Source organism: Hydra vulgaris, chromosome 13 (assembly GCF_038396675.1).
Source record: "Hydra vulgaris chromosome 13, alternate assembly HydraT2T_AEP".
Classification (NCBI taxonomy): domain Eukaryota; kingdom Metazoa; phylum Cnidaria; class Hydrozoa; order Anthoathecata; family Hydridae; genus Hydra; species Hydra vulgaris.
The window spans coordinates 34785824-34809545 of record NC_088932.1 but is presented as its reverse complement, the minus strand read 5'-3'; the positions used below and the strand labels follow the sequence as shown (position 1 = coordinate 34809545).

At 28.3% G+C, this 23722-nt stretch overlaps 2 protein-coding genes across 3 annotated transcripts; both read left to right on the top strand.

Annotated features, from left to right (window-relative positions):
* Nucleotides 1-657: 657 nt before the first annotated feature.
* LOC136090113 (uncharacterized) lies at nt 658-6155 on the top strand. 2 transcript variants are annotated; one of them, XM_065816218.1, is made up of 7 exons: nt 658-783; nt 1250-1686; nt 4364-4437; nt 4486-4627; nt 4922-5095; nt 5246-5557; nt 5817-6155. In XM_065816218.1, exons 1-5 carry the CDS (start codon nt 696-698, stop codon nt 4985-4987), a joined length of 807 nt encoding a protein of 268 aa, XP_065672290.1. In that variant the 5' UTR covers nt 658-695; the 3' UTR covers nt 4988-5095; nt 5246-5557; nt 5817-6155. The 2 variants fall into 2 exon arrangements, with proteins under 2 accessions (XP_065672290.1, XP_065672289.1); XM_065816217.1 differs by having other exon boundaries at nt 4364-4627.
* A 7402-nt stretch (nt 6156-13557) lies between these two features.
* LOC136089840 (uncharacterized) lies at nt 13558-15564 on the top strand. The gene is made up of 3 exons (XM_065815930.1): nt 13558-13985; nt 14141-15344; nt 15532-15564. The coding sequence occupies exons 1-3, from the start codon at nt 13558-13560 to the stop codon at nt 15562-15564; spliced, it is 1665 nt and encodes a 554-aa protein (XP_065672002.1).
* Nucleotides 15565-23722: the final 8158 nt, after the last annotated feature.

Here is a 23722-nt window from a genome sequence, read left to right as displayed (position 1 = left end):
TTTAATTGCTGCACGAGGATTTTTTATAAGAAATAAGATAAGGTTGATTATTTGTAGCAAAATTCAATGATTTATAAATCGTTGAAATATATACCATAATGCATTGATATATATATATATATAATATATATATATATATATATATATATATATATATATATATATATATATATATATATAAATTAGTAAAAGACACTTATCTAACTTTTTTCTCCAACTTTAAGTTTCACCATTGCTGGATCATCAGGAAGAGAATATATATATATATATATATATATATATATATATATATATATATATATATATATATATATATAATATATACATATATATATATAAATATATATATATAAATATATATATATATATATATATATATATATATATATATATATATATATGTATATATATATATATATACATATATATCCCTAAATAAAATCATATAATATATGATTTATATGCAATATATTAATGATATATTATATATAAATCATATATTATATAACTTATGTAATATTATTATATAAGTTATATAATGTGCCTTGTTGTTATTTTAATTTTATTTTTTAATTTGATTAGTTAATGTGCCTTATTATTACCACAAAATAATATTTATACAAAACATGGTTTAATATCATTACTTTCATAATTTATATTGTAACTAGAAAAGAAATAACAAAGAAGAAGATAAAATGGTCAAAGCTGTTCTTGTTAAGTACCTTGGAGAACGAAAAATTGTTATTGCTAATAATAGCAGTATTATTGATTTTTTAAATAATGGTATGCATATTTATTTTTAAATATTTCAGAAATACACATTTAATACACATTTAATAATGTTTATAGATTGCTGTTAAGAATAATATAAAATTTTTACGTAATATATTGCCTAAGTAAAATTTTTGCAAATGTATATGCAGGCTATTTAATATTTTCATTTTAATTCTTAATCAAGTTTACATAGAGTAACTTTAAAAGCAGACTGCAAAACATTTCAATATAATATATAAAAATATATCTTTATTTATACACATAAATATATATTTTTTATTTTATTATGTTTTATTTTAAGTTGCTGCTTTTAAGTGGGGTTGTCAAATTCTAATGTCAAAGTTACCCCACATTACCTTTTTAATTTTTTAAACTCTTTTTAAATAAATTTAAAATATATTTATAGCCTACGAAAGAGACAGATCTGAAGAAAAATTAAGTTTTTTTTTTATTTAAAGTTATGTTTTTATTTTAGTTTCAAAGAAGTTTGCTAGTACAAGTGGGAACATTTGTGGAATCACATGGAATGGATGTAATGTCGATGAAGATAATTTTGTTGCCATTCTAAATGAGCAAAATCTGGAAGTTGAGGCCTTGTCTTTGCCAGAGTCTAAACTTTATTCAAGCTCTTTCTGCCAAATGTCATCAATCTCAACAGCAGAATATTGTTCAAAGCATTCATCCAATCCTCCACTATTGACTTATGATGAGACACCTATTTCACATCAACAATCTAGTGACCAATCAAATTTAGAGAGTGCAGCAGATGTATCCGAACCAGTATTTATTCAAGAAGCTTTAGCTCAAAAACGTGCATTTTCACAGTCTTCATTGACAGCCATTTCCAGTCAACTATCTTATACCGCTCAAGTGGCTTTCGCATCTAATCCACTAACAAATGCAATCCAAAAAGTAAGGTTAAATTGTTTTATTTGTGATTTTAAAACATATAGACATTATATAATGATATCTCATCTTAAATTACATGGTCAGGCAGGTTCAGTAGTATGCGATAATAGTTTTACTAAATTTAAAAATGTTAGAGGTTTTCAACTTCATTTTAAAAACTCATTCCAATTACTATGATTGAAGATGTTGAAGAAATTGATGACACTGTTGAAGAAATTGACATTGAGGTTCCAACAGAGAATAGAAAGCTTGGTGCATTAGCTCTACACCTGTGAGGAAAATATAGATGTTCTGAAAATGTAGTCAATATTATTTTTTCAAATTTAAAAGATATTTTAACTGATAACACACCAAAAGAAGAGCTATCTACAATTTGCCAGCAATTATCAGCAGAATATTTAAGAAAGCAGTATTTTAAAAATACTTTTAATGTACAAAAAGTTGAATCTATTTCTAAAAATGGCTTACAGGGATGCTATATTTCATTTAAAGAAATACTTAAGTTTAATTTGATATCCCCTGAATATGATAAGTGTTTAGAAAATTCTTCTGAAATATTGATTTCATTGTTTTCAGATGATTCAGGTATAACCAATCCAATAGATAAATCGAGAGGAAACCATAAGTTGTGGGTTTTGTATTTTCAGTTGTTAAATGTAGCTGATTATAGCCTCAGTAAAACTTTTTCAATATTTCCCTTATCAATAACTGGTTCTAAATCAGTTAAAAATAAAATCTTCATGAAATCACTTCTGCTTCATTTAGTTCAATCTCTAAATGAGCTATCTTTATTTGATTCCTCAACTCTAACTGATACTAAAGGTAAGCGATTCACAGTTAAATTGAAGAACTTCATTGGTGATTCGTTAGCATGTAATGCAATTGCTGGTTTTAAGGAAGGCTTTAACAGGAAGGTTCTTAGATGTTGTCGAGTTTGTAATTCTACTCGTTCAGATATGTTTATTCACAATAGACATTCTCAGTGTATTGTTTGTGATAAAGAAGAACATAAGATAAGAGTCCAAGAACTTGATAATCCACTTCTACCTCCCAAACAACGTCAAAAATGGTCAAAATTGTATGGTGTTCATTCTGCAAGCATTTTATCAGAAATTAGAAATTTTGATGTCACAAAACAAGTACTTTTTGATCCCATGCATGACTTGTTAGAAGGTCTAATACCTTTACAGATAGAACTTTAATTAAATAACGCTGTTTTTCAAAGTTTATTTACACTAGATAGCTTAAATGACTTTGTTAAGTGCTCTCAGTATCCACTGGACAGTGAAAAACCACCTGTAATAGTCGATTTAGTTATCAAGGGCAAATTTGGAAGTGCTCAGGTGCTATCTCTTTGCCGTGTTTTGCCTATTTTTTGAAAACCACTGTGGTTGATCTTCATTTTTCATGCCTAATTAAACTTCTTCATATACTTCAATTATGTTATTCTGCTATTACAACTGATGCTTATTTATTTTGCTTATAGGAAAAATAGCTGCTTATCATACACTTTTTATGGAATTATATCCAGAAAAATTTATACTTAAGCTTCATTTCCTCATACATTATCCACATCAATCCAGACAATTTGGTCCTCTACGATACCACATGTGCATGGGATTTGAGAGAAAACACCAAGTAATTAAAAACATCAGACATTTTAATTTTAAAAATATGCCATATACAGCCCTAAAGGGAATGATTTTAAACAATGTATCATCTTTTTACAGTTATACTGGTGAGTTGAATAATGGAGTTCTCTGTGAATTAGATTAAGTAAATTTTAGAAAAAATGTAATATCTCGTATTCAGGTTAATGGTATTAAATATTGTCTTGGGTCATGTTTGTGGTTTATTAGTGTTTCACAATTTCTTGTTTATATAATTAAAGAGATACAAGTCAGAGGTTAAAAAAAGTTTTTTATTACAACACAGCTCCAGTCTGTTGCATATGATGAGATAAGAGGATTTTTTAGTGGTATTGAAGATATTAATATTCCTTTAACACCTATTTCAACAGAAAATATTCCTTTTCCTTGGCCTGCATTTTACTTTAAAGAGTCTGGTAACATCTATATTGTACCCCCAGCACTTCCATATATTACTTGTAATTAAATAGCCTAATTCAGTTAGGAGTCATTCATAAAGTACATATGCACCTATTTACAGAGTGAGAAAATACAACCAAAAGTTTACTGAAAGAATATTGTCACAAATTATTTTAGACTGAGTTTGTAAATGTTATTTTGCCTAATTTTATATATACATATATATATATATATATATATATATATATATATATATATATATATATATATATATATATATATATATATATATATATATATATATATATATATATATATATATTGTTATATATGTTTGTATAGCTTTTTTTCAATACTTGGAATTTATACTTCTTTATTTTTTTTAAAGTTAATTGAGTTTTATATAGGCGGTGCCATTGTCAGGCTTACATCCTGATATTGATGAAAAACATTTTTTGACTTAAGAAGCACTTGATCATTAAATATTATAGTTTATAACTTGTTCTAAATTTTTTATTATAAAAATAAATTTGCATTTTTTTATTTGAAGTCAAATTTATTTACCGTGTCAAATTTAATAACGACTTTCTCCTAATATTATGGTATTAATATTTACTTGCATATTGATTTAGATTGATAAAATTCCTTTTATTGGTGACGTTAGACAACAAGTTATTAATTACTTTCCTCCACACATTAAACAATTTGTTAGCAGGAACTCTGTAGTAGAAGATAAGATTGTGGCCAGAGAATTAATGGCTTGTCTGTTATCATTCTGCTTCTCCCATATCCCAACTCATGTTATCATTGAAAATAGAATTCTTCTGCACAAAATATTTTTTTCAAAGTTAAAGTCGACTTGTCTTGGCTTATATCCTTATTATGGTCAACGATGGGTAAGTGAAATATTACGTTTAATAATGTATTTGTTAGTCCAATTTGTTCATACTAAAAGTGATAGTATTAATTTTGCATTTAAAGATTTTATTCTTTTTATGTTCATGTACTTTTTGGTTTAAATAGATAATCATTTATGCATTATGTATTATAAATAAGTAAATTTTAAGAGTTAATGTTTTTTAAAAGTTTTATTTGACAATTTATGCATTAATGTTTGTTTAGCAAACAGCGTCATGAATTTGCTATTACTTTTTTTTATAAACTGTAAGATTATATTTTGGTTATGTTAGGATCTCATTTTTAAAAAGTTGCCAAACAATTTTCGACAACGACAGTATACCAAGTGTCACAGCTAAAAGGTGAAAAGGCTTCTGCAGGTTTCTGTTTCAAATATCAATAGGAAACTTTAACCTTTTGTGACTGAATTGGTAGCTAATCAAGAGCAGCTATTAAACGATGTTGAAGTAAGAAAAATATAATTTATGTATTTAAGCAATATTTATATTATTTAGATATTCTTGTAAATAGTTTTTCCCTTAATTTATTCCGGTTTTTATTAGAATAGTTTTTATAGCTCTTGTATGTTTAAAATCAACTAGTACTTTTCATTTTAGAATGAATTAAAAAAAAAAACCTTCACAGCCAACCTTGTCTATTTTAAATAGACAACTATTTAATAATGCGACATTCAGTGAGATACCAAAGAGAATTGGTTTTGCTCCTACACTAATGCTGGATGCAGCAATTCGTTTTTATGGTGATTTCAAGGATACTACAGTCAAGATACAAGCAGCTGACTAGGGTCAGCTGACTACATGTTGTTTTGGATTTCTCCAGAGTCTGGTAACCACACTGATAATTTGTTAAAGCTCCAGCAGAAACTCATTTCCAAGAAGATATGTGATAAATTGTTTATGAAAGTGGATGTAAGTTTATCACCTGAATATTAGAATTTATTTTGAATTAAACAACATGCATGTCTATGTTTCCATGAAATAACTTTTCTTCTGTCTCTTTTTTTTTTGTAACATTTTCATTCTTTCACAAAAATGATTTTAAACTGGAATGTATGTGAAAAACTGGAATGTGTACTTTAAAATTTTCACAAGATTTTTTTGCAATATTATTATACTATTATATATATTTATACTATTATACTATTATACTATTATATATATTTTTTAGTGTGAGTCTATTAGAGAATACATAAGAGTGCCAAGTTCTTATGGTCCCCAAGTGATTTTTAATCGCAGGGAGTATGGCATAAGGAGTCAACACGATCTTGAGATGGACACTCAGCCATGAGTCAGCACCAGTGAGATGGTGGTGATTTTAGTTATTGTGTATTATTTATTGGACCTATCATACCCATCTTGTTTTGGGCAGTTGCTTGGTTTTTTTCAAGAGATATGTGGATTTGAACAATTTATTTTCATATCAAAAAAGTGCAACGCACTGTTGAACTCTTTTCGAAGTAATGTAAAGTTTGTTTGAAATATATATGCATGATGCTAAACTACATGATACTATATATAGAATAATTTATAATGATTACAAATTAATACTAATAAAAGTATTTGCAAAGCATATGACCTGCCATTGGGCATTAATTACATTTTATCTTTATACAGAAATAGAAATCTTACACAACATTCAAAATGCATGGATAAATAAAGAAATATTCACTCTGTTAAATGTTCAATATCAAGCAGAGTAAATATTTCCGTAGGAACCAGCATTTTGGAGTTTCTTAGAATGAAAAAAACTTTTTTCCTCATAAGTATAGAATGCAGTTAATGTCCTTTTCCATAGCAAACTGTTTTATAAAAAAATTGTAACGTGTTTTAAAACGGGTAATTACCGTTATGTTCAATGTATAATTCGTATGAAAATAACATAACGGCAGTTACCGTTATGTTATTTTCATACGAATTATATATTGAACATAACGGTAACTACACGTTATAAAACACGAAAAGTGGCGTTATGTTTTTAAAAATTATAACGGGTAATTATTTTACTGTGTAGTAAAGTTTCGATTCTAGTTATTTTTTCTTGAGAAAAACGTCTAAACTGTCTCACAAATTTTACTGCATCTTAACCAGGTTGTTGTCTACACTGTTAATTTAATTCCGAGCTAAATGCCATTTGCCAAAAGTACTAAAATCATACCACATATTTGTCTTAGTAATTTTTGTTTTTAAAAACATCTTGTTAAGTTCACCAGTGTTATTAAGAATTTACGTTGATAATATTATTATAATATGGGATCTAAAACCAGTTATAAGAAGGTAAGAGCAAAAAAAAGACGTTTTTACGAAAGAAAATCTGTTGAGGTTGACATAACTCCAGATGAAACACCAACAGTTACATTAAATAAAGTAACTGTAAGTCCTGTTATCGACAGTTCACATGCATCAACTTCGTTTAACAAAATTGATTTATCTTTCTTAAAAGTAACAAATAACATTCAAAAGGAAGCTAGTAATGATGGTTGTAACTTGATTTTTAATTCAGACTTGCTAATTAATTTACTTAGTTTGATTGGTCGGTGCCCAAACTGCACAGCTGCAATCAAAATTTTTCACGCCATGGAAAATAAAAAATGACTTGCTCACAGTTTTCTTCTCTCTTACAATGAATGTGATTGGAGTATAAACTTTTTAACTTCTAAACCAATTATAGAGGATCATGGAAAAAATGGTTTAAAATCTTATGAAGTAAACTACAGATTAATAATAGCTTTTCGTGAGATAGGTTGTAGTTTTACTGCAATGAAAAGATTTTGCTCTATTATGAATATGCCACCACCCATGAATTCAAAACCATTTGAGACTGCAAACAAGAACTTGCATGATTCATATGTTGATGCAGCAGAAAAATCAATGAGAATTGCTGCATTTGAAATCAGACAAAATATACTCAATGATAACTACCATGAAGATACAGTTGTCAATGTATCTGCAATTACAGATGGATCATGGCAATGTCGTGGATATACATCTTTAAATGGTGTAGTCACCCAAATATCTAATGGAAAGTGTGTTGACATTCTTGTTGAAGTTCTTTCAAAAATCTGTAGGTCTTGCAATTCGAAAAAGAAACGAGTTGCAGTATGGGAAAAGAAACGAGGGTCAGCTGACTACAATTTGTGCAAATTCGGACACAACTACAAAATCAATCATATGGGCAGCTCTGGTGCAATGGAAGTAGAAGGTGCTATAAAGATCTTTGGTCGTTCAATAAATAATCAAAAAATTCGATACACTACCTACATTGGTGATGGAGATACCAAGTCATTCCAAAGTGTTGTTACATCAAATCCTTATCCAGGCTTTGAAATTAGAAAAACAGAATGTGTAGGGCATGTGCAAAAACGATGTGTTGCACGGCTAAGAACTTTGCGAATAAACCATCGTGGTAAACTGTTAACAGATGGTAAACGTTTGGCAGGTAAAGGACGCCTTACCGACAAAGTAATTAATAGACTACAGAATTATTATGGCTTAGCAATACGCCAAAACACAGACAATCTTTACAAAATGAAAAAAGCAATTGTTGCTATCATTTTTCATTGCTGTGAAAATGATGACTCAAACAAACGTCATGAATTTTGTCCAAAAGGAGCCAAATCGTGATGCAAATATAACACAGACCTAGCTACAGGAAAAAACACTTATAAGTCTAACATAACTATTCCTCAAGCAGTTGCAAATATCCTTAAACCAATCTTTTCATATCAGGATCTTGCAAACGAAAAGCTCCTGGAAAAATATTTGCATGGTAAAACACAAAATGCAAATGAATCTCTGAATGGTATGATATGGACCAAATGTTCAAAAAGAATTCTTACAGGAAAAGATTCATTAGAGATGGCTGCAGCATCTGCTGTTATTTGCTTTAATGAAGGTTCCCAGGGACTACTCCCTATATTTTTAAAGATCGGTATTGTACCTGGAAAGTATACTTTAAAAGGAATGCAAAATATTGATGTTAAACGCGTTAGAGAGATGTACAAAAAGTCAGCAGAGCCAAAAAACGTAGAAGAAAGCTAAGATCAATTAAAAAAGGTTACAGTGATAAAACAAATGAAAATGAGGATGAATTTTATGCCTCTGGTTCTTTTACTTAAGCTGTATGCTATTTTTTGACTTAATTTTATTTGTTTTTGTGTTTTTCTCCATTTAAATATTTTCTATCTTCTAACAAAGATATCTTTAGTTTGGTTTATTATTTTTCTTTGAAATTTTTTACAGAGATAAAATGTAGTTAGGTGAATGTGCTGAGTTAAAAATATTTACACTATGGTATCCTATTCAAATAAAAACTTGGGTAACTTGGGCTATTTTGGTATTTAATTTAAGCATTACACTAAATTGCAAATTCCAGAACATTAAAAAAAATTTATAATTTTTTTTTTGACTCAGCACATAGTTCATACATTAAACAATGTTTTTGAAAAGTTTGACTTAATTTGAAAATTTGGCAGTTAGTTATCTTTGTTGAAAAATATGCTGTTTTTAAGTTAATTTTGCACATAATTAATGAGGTAATGGTGAAAATATGAAAAATTTGTATTTTTTTCATCTGTTTTGATTCCAATGCTACTAAAATGTTTAAGTATGAGGTAAAAAAGCGATTCTATCAATATTTTTTTTAAATAGTGGGTAGCCACCTTAATTCTGACATAGTAAAGTTTCGATTCTAGTTATTTTTTCCTAAGAAAAACGTCTAAACTGATTTGTTATATTCCTAATTAATTTCTTTCTTTTTTTTTTTTTTGTAACTATTACTTCACAAATATTTCCCTTAGAACAATAATAACAATTTTTACAATTGTTTCTTCTTGACATTAGTAATAATTGATACACAAACAATTACATTTAGGTTTTATATCTCTCCGAAGAAATTCTCTTCAAAAGTAAAAGCCGTAGCGCTAAACGTTACAGCTGCAGTTTTAAAATTGTCTACTACATCTTTTATATAAAGAACTTTTCAAAATTATTTTTAAAGAAAAAAAAATTTAACTTTTTAACAAATTAATATTAAATAATTAGCAAGACTATCCAAATTTTTTATAGTACCAATGCTGGCAGGTAAAATAGCTTTGAAACTCTACCAATATTGAGCACTGTTTTAACTTGACTTACGTCACTGATATATTTAACAATTTTTACTCTTTAGTAAATGTGTTTTTGAAAAGAACGATTAGTTCTACAGTTCGCAGTTATGAAATGAACTTTATACAGAAACAAAAACTAAACTTTATGAAAGAAACAAAAAAATTACAACAAGCAAAAACAAATATTGCAAAATCGAAGAATCAATATATCTTTCTTTAAAAATGTGTAAAACATAAATTAATACCAAAATCACTTAGAGTAGTATGTCCAAAAAATAACAAAAGAGGAAGAGACATAACCAAAAGAGACATACCGTTTTGATTTAATAATATGCATTAAAAACGATTCTAGAACCCGTTATTTTAATCAAATATAATTTCTAAAAGATATCCAAAACTATTTATATAAAAAACTAACTCAAGATGATTATAATCTGTCGAAAATGTTACTAAAAAATCCCGAGAAAAAATGTTTGTTAAATGTAAATATCATCTGATCAACAAATTTAATATATTGAAAAATATAAATTCAAAAGAACAAGCTGAGACTCCTTCATTTTTTAAAGATGTCGTGTTAAAAACTATGTGAAACGGAAATACCTGAAAGTCATAGAAATCTTTTAGAACTAGGACCTAAATTTGTTCCAGCTATACAAAATATACCCTATTTAGACATTATTTCAGTGACAGAATCCACTGCGTTAAAACTAGAGTAAAGCAACAAAATTGAGAGCTCACAAGACTTACGCAGAATCGTGTTGAGGCAACTTAAAATGCTTAAACCACAAAAAAACAGTAACTTAAATTATAAACAGAGGGAAGCATTAAAACAAATAAAAGAGGACAAAAACATTGATATATACTGTTTGATAAAGGAGCTGGCTTTGTTAGAATAGAAAACAACAAAGCCATTGACAAAATTCGTCAAGAGATATGCAAAACAAAGATAATTAAAGAGGACCCTACCATTACATTTGCTACTAAAATTAGAACTTATCTATCAAAATTGAATACAAAAGGCCGATTTACCAAAAAAGAATATGAAAGTCTTTACCCAAGCGAGCCAGTACCGCCGCGTATGTATTAAACGTATAATTAAAGCGCACATATAATTAAACGCCACGTATAATTAAACGCCACGTATAATTAAAGCGCACAAACCGGAAAAATCATACCCTATGCGATTAGTAGTTTCAACCATCGGGACACCAATTTATGGAATATCACAATATCTAGTAAATATATTTCAACCAATTTTAGATAAAAACATAACAAAGTTAAAAAATTCGTCAACTTTTGTAAAAACAGCTAAACTTTGGAATATATCAAACGATGAAATACAGGTATCTTATGACGTTGTCAATTTATATCCATCAATACCTCTGGGAAAGGCTACAAAAATTCTTCTTAATATGTTAGAGAACATCCCAAATTTAAATAAACTAACAAAACTAAGCGTTTCAGAATTAAAATCACTAATAGAACTGTGTTTATATAAATGTTATTTTTTATGGAATTAAGAAATTCACGAGCTTGTAGATTCAGGTCCAATAGGACTTTCATTCGTGGTAGTACTTGCGGAAGGTTTCCTGCAATTTTTTGAAAATAAAGCAATCGACATTGCGCTTCATTCTAATCCACCGTTAGATATAAAATCGCAAGATTTACAAATAAAGATAATGCCATCCGTTGTCAACAAATATTAAACAATCAACATCATGCCATCAAATACACAACTGAATTGGAAAATGAAAACAAAAGATTAAATTTTTTAGACATCCAATTAACCAATAATCGAAAAGGTAATTATGATTTCAACATTCATCGAAAAAAAGCAATAACAAATATTCAGGTTAAGCCCAATTCAAACCATGATCCAAAAATCTTAGAAGGAATATTTAAAGGATTTATTCATAGAGCTTTATCAATTTGCTCTGAAAAATTTTCAAATAAAGAAATCAATTTCTTAATAAATGTGCTTGCTGAAAATGGATATGAAAAGAAAAAATTACAAAACCTTACAAATATTGTTATAAAAAAACGACACTCAAATAATGAAACAATTTTATCTAACTACGAAGCAAATATGCCAACTATATCACTACCGTGGATCCCAATATTATCACCAAAACTTCGAAAAATCTTTAGGAATGCAGGTTACAGGGCAGTCTTTAAACCTAGTGTAAATCTTAAATCTTTGCTAACTTTACGCAACAAAACAAAACTACCATCAAATAGCCATCCCGTTATAAATAGTATACCTAATAGAATGCGAGTGTGAACAAAAATACATCGGCGGAACAAAAATGAAAATAGCAACAAGAACAAAAAACACCAAAAAAATGTTTTTGAAGAAAAATTAGAATCTGCAATTGGACATCATAATCTGCAATCTGACATCATAAAATTAAATGTTCGTGTAGTTATAAAATGGGATCAAGTAAAGATGTTAAAAGTAGAACCTAAAAAATTTGAAAGAAAAGTTCGAGAGGCAATTGAAATTCAGTTCAACAAATGCGGACCTAAATATGGAGGTATGAATTTAGACAGGGGCGGATTAGGCCACCGTGACACCGGGACATTTTCCGGTGGGCCGTCAGCAATACAACATTTTAAAATTTTATAATATTTTAAAACGTATTTTCTTTGATTTTTTAAATAAATTTCTAGAATAGTAATAAAAAATTGTGAGTTTGAAATTTACTTCAGATTTTGCTTTATTTAACTTTGTTTTCACTATAGATTATTGTTTAAATAAAACGAGTTAAATAAAAACGCGTTAAATAATTTATTATACATATCTTATATAGAATTTTTAATTTAATGTAACGCTTCTTTTATAATTTATTATTTCAATAAACGTTTTCTTAATCAAAACAATATTATAAATATAATATAAAATATCTAACAAAAAAAGTAATTAGGTATTTATACAAATATTAGTTTTTTATTAATATGGTATTTTACTATTTAAAAATTAAAAGTAATCTATTTATATTTTATATAGTATGTATAATATTAACAAGAAATCCCTACACAGTTTATAAAAATAAATATGAATGATTTATTATTAATGAAGATGTAGGTTTATTTTAATAAATATGTAGGTTTAATAATAATGTAGGTAATAATAATGTAGGTTTAATAAAATGTAGGTTTATTTTAAAAAATATTAAAATTAGTATATTCTAAAATTTTAAGTTATATTCTTTAAAAATATTCAGATTAACAAACTTCACACAAATAACAATAAAGTCGCAGGTCTTCCATTTATAACACTTATTTAAAAATAATCAATAAAAACTATCATAGTAGTTAAAAGGCTAATACAAATGTTTATTTTTTTATTTTTTTACAGGTGTGATGTCTAAGCGAAAAAGTGGACATGAAAAGTTACGTGAGAAAAACATAAAGCTTCTGCGAGAAGATGCTAAAACAACTAAAAATCTGTTATCCATGTTTTCTAAACTGAATTCAAATACCCTGCAACACCATGCTGATGCTGAGCCTGTTGATGAGGTTCAATCTCACGTTGCTAAAGAGACCCAAACAAACCTTGATGATGAAGATGGCGTTCATACTGACACTAATAAAATGACCCAACCAATCCTCATTCTAAACACCACAGCTTCTTCAAGCATGGTTGAATCTACTGGTGATAACGAAAAAACTACTACCCGAGTGAATGATTGGTTCAATAAGCCTCCCCTGAATGAACTGACAACTTTCTATAAATATCACCCACATCAGCCTGAAACACATCACTTTAATTCAAAAATGGTATATTATCGTCCTTAAGATGGTATGCAGCGTATGTTTCTTTCATTTTCAGAAGAAGAAGAGTGCCTGTTTTGCAGTGTTTGTTTGGCACATGGAAATGAGAAGCAGAAACCAAGTTCGTTTGTAACAGGTTTTAACAGTTGGACTCATATTCATCAACGTATTGTGGAACACGAATCGTCAAAGAGACACCAAGAATGTGTCGAGGCTTATCTACATTTCTCTGCTAATCGAACCATTCTAGATATGGTACAAGGTCAGCAATATAGTCTACGAAAACAGCAAGTTTTACATCGTAGATTGATCGTGGACAGAGTAGTGTCAATTGTCAAAGTGATTGGTAAACGTGGTATGCCATATCGAGGTAAGGCTGGTTGCGAAGCCGTCAATGTTTTGGCTAACGACAGAATGGATCATGGAACATTTCTTGAAATCGTGATTCTTGTTGCGAAGTACGATGAAATTCTAAAAGCGCATTTGAAGGAAATTATCGACAAAGGCATGCTGAATGATAAACAGGATAAGAGGAATAGAGCTAACAGAAATACTTTCATTTCCAAATCCACTGTAAACCAAATTATATTAGGAATCGCTAAATTAATGAAAGTGCCATAGCTGAAGAAGTACAACAAGCGGGAATATTCTTAGTGCAACTTGACACAACTCAAGATGTAACACAAGCGGATAAATGTGCGATAGTCCTGCGATACGTTACCGACAAAGTTGAGGAGCGACTTATTGGTGTTGTCGATTCACATTCTGGAAAAGGCAGTGATCTGTGCAAATTGATGTCAAATGTTTTGAAACAAAATGGCATTGATATTACTAAATGTGTGTCAGATAGTACTGATGGCGCGTCTAATATGGCCGGGGCATACGATGGATTTACTACATTCTTTGAAAAAGCGTCTCCTGGACACATTCACACATGGTGTTATGCGCATGTTTTAAATCTGGTCGTATGTGACGCCAGCAGCAGTAATGAAGCTTCAATGACACTTTTTGGTATACTTCAAAAGGCTGCTATGTTTTTTCGTGAGTCCTACTTGAGAATGGACCTTTGGACTGATCACATGAAAGAAAAAAATGGCCAAAACATTCACAAACGTCTTATCGGTGCTACTAGATGGAGGTCCAAACACGATGTCCTTCAAAAGTTTTTTGGTACGTTTCGCGACGGTAAAGGAGCATTATACACAGACGTCGTTCAAGTACTGGAAATAGCAGTATCTTCCGCTAAATTAAGTGTTGAAGCACGCTATGATGCGCAGTGTCTATTAACGTCCTTATTGAAGTATAAGACTGTACTGACGGGATTTGTATATCTAAGAATAATGGAGTCAACCACACCACTGTCCAAACGCCTACAGACGTCTGGATTGAATTTCATAAAGGCGTTTGAGATGGTTAAAGCAACTATTTCAGAAATTCAGACTCAATCACGCAATTTTGATCAAGTTAAGGTGGCTGCAGACCATTTCATTAATGTGTCCGCAACCATTCTTGACGAGAAAGAATGTGATTGTGTTATACAGACAGATTTGCCAATGGTACGCAAAAGAATAAGAAAAGTAATGGCAGGAGAATTAGCAAATGATGATCCACTTACAGATCCTTTAAAAAAGTTTGAAGTAGAGGTCCACAATGATATTCTAGACACAGTGTTAAGAAGTCTGTCGACTCAGTTTGCATCACACGGTGAACTGTACTCTGATATGAGTTGTTTTGACCGCAACGGATTTTCTGAGTTATTGGAATGTAATATTCAAAAAAAGTCCTTCAGAAAATCTCATGTCATATTTCGGCAACAGGTGTGTAAATTTACTTATAAATATAATTGATTGGTTTCTTGTTAAATTTTATTAGTAATTGCTTAAGTATTTTTATTTTCCAAATTGGTAAACTTCATTAAATTTTTAATTAGCATTAGATAAGGTTATCTCTTTTGTTCTTTATTTTGAATATTTATAAGATTATCTTAATCTTTTTATATTTTAGGCGAAGAAACTCACTGTTGATGATGTGCATTGAAAAGGACATATCGAGTAACATAACCTACGATGAAATTATTGATGAACTTGCTAAATCGAGTGGTGAATTAAAAAAGTTACTGTTTTTATGATTTTTAGTTTTTGCGATTTAAATATGAATTTATAATACAAATATAACACATGTACTTAAAGTGTTTAAAAGTGAGGGGTTACAAGCGAATACGATTTAAAAAAAAAGGTCACTTGGTGGGCCTTTTTCATGATAGCATTTCCCGGGCCTTTTCAAAAGCCTAATCCGCCCCTGAATTTAGATGATAGTCAATATGCAAAGACGCAATTCTGGACACCATATTTTTTATACCTACGTAATATTAAAGAAGCCCAATTAAAGCGAAATTTAAAAAAGCCATCAAAATGTGACTTTACCGTTTGATTGTAATTTAATTTAATTAATAATTTGTAATTAAAGCTGAAGATGCTAGTATTAATAATCTAGCGAAAATATCTTAGAAAAATAAAAATATTAGTATTGAGAGAGTTCGTATTTATTGATGTTCATATATTAAATATATATATATATTTATATATATATATATATATTTATATATATATATTTATATATTTATATATATATATATATATATATATATATATATTACATATTATATATATTATTTATATATATATATATATATATATATATATATATATATATATATATATATATATATATAACCCTTAGATGTTGTCCGAAAGTTTTTTCTATATATATATATATATATATATATATATATATATATATATATATATATATATATATATATATATATATATGTGTGTGTGTGTGTGTATATATATATAAATATATATATATAAAGTGCTAATTTTTACGACTTTTTACACATCCTTCTTTTACCCCAATGCACAAGTATTTTTATCTAGTGAGTAACATCTTTTGACTCAGTTTTGCACCATACTTGATAAAGGCAATATCTTTATTATTTTTCTCAAATTAATTTTATAATTTTGTGAGCAAATCAATTGACTATATTTATATCTAAAATAATTTTCTATTTTTATAAATTTTATTGTTTAATTTTATTGTTTTTGATAGTTTTTTCTAATATAATGAGAATTTTAAAGACAAAGAGTGATTTAATAAAAAGATGATCGAAGAAGGAAATACAACTCGTAAGATTGCTTCTAAATTAAAAGTTAGTCAAAGTACTGTGCAACGAATTAGAAAAAAATGTGGACATATTCTAAAAAAAAATGTTGGCGGTCGACCAAAAAAGTTGAGTGCGCTAGACAGTAGAAGAGTAATCAGATTTTTGACTACTGGAGAAGCAAAATCGACATCTCATGCAGCTAAACTTTTGCAACGTGATATAGTAAAAAATGTGAGCAGGTGGACAGTGCAGCGAGATCTCAAAAAAAGTAAATTTCGAGCAATTAAAAAGAAAAAAAAAACCATTACTTAGTAATAAAAATATCAAAGCAAGATTAAACTTTGTAAAAAAATATGAAAACTTTACAGAAGATAATTGGAAGAAAGTTATTTAGTCAGATGAAACTAAAATTAATCGGTATACCACTGATGGGCGCCAGTGGAGCTGCAAAAGAGTAAATTTTTGTTAGTGCGCTTCAAAGCATTAACTCTTAACAATAATTAAGATTTTTCATTGCAAGAAGTATTGTTTTTTGTATAAAACTTTGTTAATTGTGTGCATTATGGTTGAAATGTAATAGTTAAATCGTTGACTATTAAATAAGCTTGATATAGTGCAATTCAGTTGTAAAACATGGTGAATTTATAGTTAAGTACCAAATTTTTTTTACTTAGGTACTTATTTAACAATTTTTAAATAAATAAGGGTTATCTAAATTAAAAAAACCATTACATTACACAAAAACTAGCAAATTTAGGTTTAAACAGAAAGTCCGTCGAAGTCAATACAATTATGAGTTTAAAAATTAAAAAAAAAAAAACGTTGAGCAAACTTTCGTGTTTGTTATTGCCTGTGAACGTTCAAGGGCTATCAAATTAACGTTAACAGTGAAAGTTTAGTAAACGTTTGCTGTTTGTTATTTGAACGTTCATATTGAATGTTCAAGAACTGTAAATCGGAGTTCACAATAGTTGGTTCATGTAACGTTTGCAGCTAACGTAAAGCAAACCAGAATGAACATCGTGGCAACGTTTATTGTTAACTGGGAAGGGTAAATTTCTCAAAACAATGAAAATTCGTGGAAGATTTGAAGAAGATTAATGAAGGAAACTAGGAAGATTACAGGATGTAATCTACCTAGTTTCCGTGATTAATCTTCTTCAAATATATTTCTACAGAAAATAGGACATGACGCGCATGTCCTATTTTCTGTAATGCAAAAGAGAAGAGATGTCGTATAAAAATCAATCTACATGAATTTATTGAGGATTTTAGTAATGAACATGAGTCATCAGATGTAAATTATGCATCTTTTTTAACAGAATGCTGCCAAATGGTAGGTAAAGATATCAGACACCCTTGCACAAAATCTGCAGTAGTCAAAAATCTAGATGTGATCATTCTTTATTAAAACTCAAAAACTTTCCAACAAGTTATTTTCCCTCTAACTAAAAGATATGTATAAAAGTTCTGACCACGAAGGAATAATCAGGTAAATATGTATTTATATTTTGTATCTGTATTTGTAATTAATTTTATAAAATACGTTTAAATAGAGGTCAAAAATTAGTGAATAAAACATTTGTTGAAGGAAATATATCTTTTGTAGTTGGAAAAGTTCTTCATGTTGCTTTCTACTCTGGAGATGCGCATAAACCTATTTTAGAAATATCCTCAGATACATTATTTACAATAAAAATTATATTGATCTAATATCAGCAATTACTTGTATAATGAATGAGATACTAAAGTATTGAGTCGTTCAGGTAACAGTAATATACATGAACTTTACTTTTCATATGTTTATATTGCTAATACATTTTAAAATTATTCTTGCATTTTTTGTTAGATATCAAACTTATTGCCTCAAAAAAGTAAAATATGTGCAAATATCATAACAACTATATAAAAACCAAATCAATCAAATTAACAAAAGAAAAAACGCAAAAAGAAACGAGAAAGAAAAAAAAGAAAGACAAAAAAGTTAAAAGAAAAAAACATTTGAAAATGGAAAGCACATAAAAAGAATTAAATATAATATAGTAATTGCTCCGTTTTAGGAGAAAAGAATAGGAAAAATTTTTCAACTTTATTAATTTTGAGGGGCGATATTAATTTTTGAGGGACGATATGTGTTTGATGGGTATTATGATATGATTTTGTTTTTTTATTTAAATATTTTCATATATTATGAAAACTCTATTTTTTTTCCTGACTAAATGATTTTCTGTGTGTGTGACACGTTTTTATTTGTGAGTGTTATTAAAAATTCGTTGTTTGTCTATTTATTTTTATTTTTTAATGAAACATTTATATTACTTTTATTATTTTTATTATGATTATTGATATTAAGATTTATTTTATTTATCGTAAGATCTTTTTATCGAAATATATTGATTGATAATAAAAGAGGTTTTTTAACACAGAAAGCTTAACCCCTACAATTTCTTAGTAAGAGTTGGTATTGGTGGGGGTCAAGATTTACTTAAAATCATAATGATCATTTTCAACCCAGAAGAGCTACAACAAAAGGTGAAAATCATGAAATATATAAAAATGTCAATGCAGTTCTTATTTTGGGTCTTGTACGTAGAGTACAAGAAAGTAGCTATAATTTGGAGAGGTTTATTTAGTTACTTAAGTTGAATGAGCTAAAGCACACAGCAGTAGCTGACATGAAGACTATTAACTGTTTACTAGGCATTTATGTAAGTTAAATGTTATTTATTTTGTGTAATTGTATGACAACAAAAATGGAAAGTTGAGAATTTTCCAAAGTTATTTGGTATCAGAAATTTTTTGAGAATGGTGAACTTTATAAGGAAATGAAGAGCTATAAAAACGTTGTTCGACTATCCATAATCGAGGAGTCTGGAGAAACTCTTGTTATTGATATAGGTACGCCTCCTGAATTACATTTGTTTAAACATATTGTTACACCGAAAACAGATGTTCATATGGCTAAGAAGTCAATTAAAAAGTTCTTAATTAATAAAACTGTATCAAAACACGGTTACAACGGAGGAAGATTTGATGAACCTTACTGTAAAAAAGTAATTTCTTGCTTGGATTAACTCATAACTATAGCTCCTCTCCTGAAGATATATTGAGAATTTAATTCAAATTCAAAAAGGGTATGTAATAAGTTAATCAAATTTCTTTTTCACTTATAGTTTATATTATATTAATAAGTGTTTATAAAAATAATATCTTTAAAATTGTTTGTTTTAGTGACATGAGGATGTTTTGGAATGAAGCTTTCTCTTGAACTCAGCAGAGATATTCAGAAATGTGCAACTTGCATCAGTATCTAATAGAACACAGGACACGCAAGATCTGTCTTAGTTGGAAATTTCACATCATATAGTCACACCTAATCATGTTTCTAGAAATATAAAACCTTGGAAATTCTCAGCGAGCAAAACTGTGAAACTCTTAAGAAAAATACTAACAAGAATATAAAAAGATTCTCAGCTTCAAGCTGAGCAAAGGACATGGAAAAAAGCTTCGTAAAACTACAGTCACAGATTCTAGTATGAGGATGTGATTAATTTATTATGTAGGAAAAATTATTGTACTATTGGAAAATAAAGAAGTAAACATAAATAAAAATATTTATCTTTAATACTTTATGTATGTCTCTATGTTGTTTCATTCTTGAGATATTCTGAAGTTTTATTGTTGAGACATGGTCGGATTCTGCTAGGTTTTTTGGGTGTTTGATAAAGATGATAATATTTAATAATAAGGATATTTTGCAAAATATTAGGATGATTGGAGCTTGGAAACAAAAAAACAACAACATAATATTTCCTCCCCCCCCCCATTCCGCCTCCTACTTTAAACCTGAAAGCAACGAGTTAACAAATCATTTTTATACTGTTTTTAATTGAATTCAAATAAATAATTTCAAATTTTGTAAAATAACTTCTTAGCGTTCAAAAATGACAGTAATTTAATGTCTCACCGCCTCTCAATTTTATGGGTTACAAATTTAATCCTGCCATTGCTGAAAGTTTTTTCCATAAAATTTAAAATTTCTAAATTAATAAGCTCTTTGTTCACAGGCTCTCATCATTCCAATATTTTCACAAAACTTCTTTATTTTGACACATGTATAAACATGTAAATGTTTGGAGTTTACTATATGTTTGAAAAGTAGTATCTAAAATTCAAAAAAAAACGCTGGATCCGACGCTGAGTGAAAAAGTCCCAAAGAAGAACGCTATTATTTTGTTTTCAATAGAATACATTTTATGCGCATTAAAAGTGATAGTATCTTTTAAAACATCTTGAGTACTCTTTTGGTCGACTAAAAACCTCTCAATCGAAGCAATATATTATGTATATACATAATGTATATATATACATTTATGTATATACATAATGTAAATATACATTTATGTATATATACATTTAAATATATGTATATATATATACATTTAAATATATGTATGTATATATATATATATATATATATATATATATATATATATATATATATATATATATATATATATATATATATATAAATAAAGGACAATTAAAGACAATCAAAGGAAAATAGAGAAATAGCAGCTAAAGTAGAAAAACAATTTTTTTCATAAAGAAGTGAATAATATCTTGTTAGATCTCACTCGTTCTTTTACATGTCACGGTCGTACGTTTTATGGGATGCAAATGAAGAAAACAGTTATTTCAACTTAAATAGTATATTAATATATCGATTCAATCCATCCCTGAAAACTTGGATTAGTGATGAAAAGTTTATAAAAATGTTACGTATCTTTCTAATGATTCTCAAAATGAACTTATTGATGTAATAAAAGATGAAATCAAGAGAAAAGTTGTCAAAGAAGTAAAAAAAAGATTTTCAGAAAATAGGTGATACAATGCCCATTGTTTTGCATCAAAACCAGTTGCCAGTTTGCTAACGGTACGTGGATTTTTCAGATAAAGTCTCTAAAATATTAACATAAGTATGACAAGAATAGGATAAAACTGGACTTGAAATTAATAAAAAGATTCAAGCACTAATATAAAAAAAATTATATATTCTACAAAGACATTGCTTTTTCGTTTACGGTTTTGCAAGCAATATGTCTAGAAATATAAACAAGACGCAGAAAATGTATTTGATCTTGTTGGTTATGTAGTTTATTTTAAGAAGGCGTGAACTTCCGACTAAATGCTCATCCGCGGTGGTCTGTGATAAGACTGTAAGGACTTCTTGGGGCACCTAAATAAAAAAATAAAAAAATCGAAAATTTCTAGATTGGCCGATATATTTTTTACATAGAATTTGACAGTCATTTTCAATCAAACTCCGTAATATTGTCATAAAATATAAATTTGTGGTAACTGAAAGACTTACTATTATTATAACATCAAAATACTTCCTTTAAACTAATATAACCTCAAAATCTTCCGCCAGTTAAAAGAATTTACAAATAATATTTTTGACGATTTAAAATTGTGTTAATAAATGATAAAGTACAAACGGTCTTAAATGAAATTAAAGAAAAAAGATTTTATTTCTCGTGTGATAATGTTATTAAAATGTCGGAATGATAAAAGTTTTAAGAAAAGAAGAATATTACGAAAATTAAAGGTGCTCAAGAAAAAGAATAAGAAAAAAAAATTATTAACATTACATACCACGTATAAACAAATAATGAAGGATATTCAATATTCCACGTATAAATTTCCTGGTTAGAGTTATGAATTTATTTCTGAAGAACTTATCTGGAAACTCTGTTTTTAAAGAACTTATCTGGAAACTCACAAACGTATTAGAAACGCCAGAACTGAAGAAAGGGCGGCATACATTGCCTTTTATAGACAAAGGAAAACGAGCAAAAAGCAATCTCAAATATGTCTGAAAAAGTTGAATATGTTACAAAGTATATACTCAAAACAGCAAGATACGCAGCCAAGTAAATATAGGTAATGAGAACTTAGAAAAAATTATCAAGTTATACAAGATCAACAATTAGTATATGATATTAATAAAAACATTGACAAAGAAATAAAGAAATTTCTCCAAAAGAAGGATTTGCTTTTCTATTAAATTATGGTTTTAAATAATCTTAGTAAATGGCTGTAAGTTTGGAAAGTAGAGTTGCGCATATAATTATCTGCTTCACAGCGATATTCTGGAATCTAACAAAATCTTTGACAATGAGGCAAATGTGCCATTACAAAATCTCCTAATACATACTGTTCAAAGAATAAGAGAATCACAGGAGGCGAAAATCATATCTAAAATTACTAATAAAGAAAAGGACTCAGTCAGAAGATTTGCTTTTTTTTGTTACAATGTACCCTTAAGACCTCAAACATATGTTTGGAATGTGTTTTGGGCAAACCCAACTCTTAATTCTGTTAAGTTTTGCAGACCAATTATCTTAAGTAACGTACTAAAGTAAGTAAAGAACTCGAAACAAAAATTTTGTTGAACAACAAATAAATGAACTTCCTCATATTATAAAGCAGCTATCAAATAGAAAAGTTTCTAATATCTTTATTTCCAAACTCTCTATTTTTAACAGTCATCGATAAAAAAGCTATAGCGAAAATCACTAAAACACCTTTTAAACAATGCTGCACGCTAAGCTTTTTCTTATCCAAAATTGTTTTCAGAAATTTTGGATATAGATATATTTCTTATTTTCTATTTAAAAACAATAATAATATCATTGTCTTGTCAAAGTCCAATTTATTCAATCTAATTTGAAAATTATTGTCTACAAATAGTCACAAGAAATATTCATAGTATAAAAATCCTACTTGTGTTCATTAAGTTTTTGCTCATAGAGCTCAAATCAGGTTCAAGTTGAAAAAATTATGTCAGGTGGAACTTTTGGCGAAAATGTAGGAGAAAGTCTTCACAAATATCTCAGAAAAGATCGTTTTGATCATGCAAGAAAAAGCTCACAACTTAACTGATGCTTTTTATCAAGGTTAAGAAACACCAGATCCTTATATTTCTGGTGTTTTTTTGAAAAAAAGTTTGAAGTCTGTATGTAA

What these genes read in the sequence shown, in the direction of transcription:
- LOC136090113 (XM_065816217.1), top strand. Translation starts at nt 696, where the DNA reads ATGGTCAAAGCTGTTCTTGTTAAGTACCTTGGAGAACGAAAAATTGTT. An exon ending in TATTGATTTTTTAAATAATG is followed by an intron (nt 784 to 1,249) that starts GTATGCATATTT and finishes TTTTTATTTTAG; the next exon opens with TTTCAAAGAAGTTTGCTAGT. An exon ending in CTTATTATGGTCAACGATGG is followed by an intron (nt 4,628 to 4,921) that starts GTAAGTGAAATA and finishes TGGTTATGTTAG; the next exon opens with GATCTCATTTTTAAAAAGTT.
- LOC136089840 (XM_065815930.1), top strand. Translation starts at nt 13,558, where the DNA reads ATGCAGCGTATGTTTCTTTCATTTTCAGAAGAAGAAGAGTGCCTGTTT. An exon ending in ATCGTGATTCTTGTTGCGAA is followed by an intron (nt 13,986 to 14,140) that starts GTACGATGAAAT and finishes AATTAATGAAAG; the next exon opens with TGCCATAGCTGAAGAAGTAC. An exon ending in ATGTCATATTTCGGCAACAG is followed by an intron (nt 15,345 to 15,531) that starts GTGTGTAAATTT and finishes TTTATATTTTAG; the next exon opens with GCGAAGAAACTCACTGTTGA.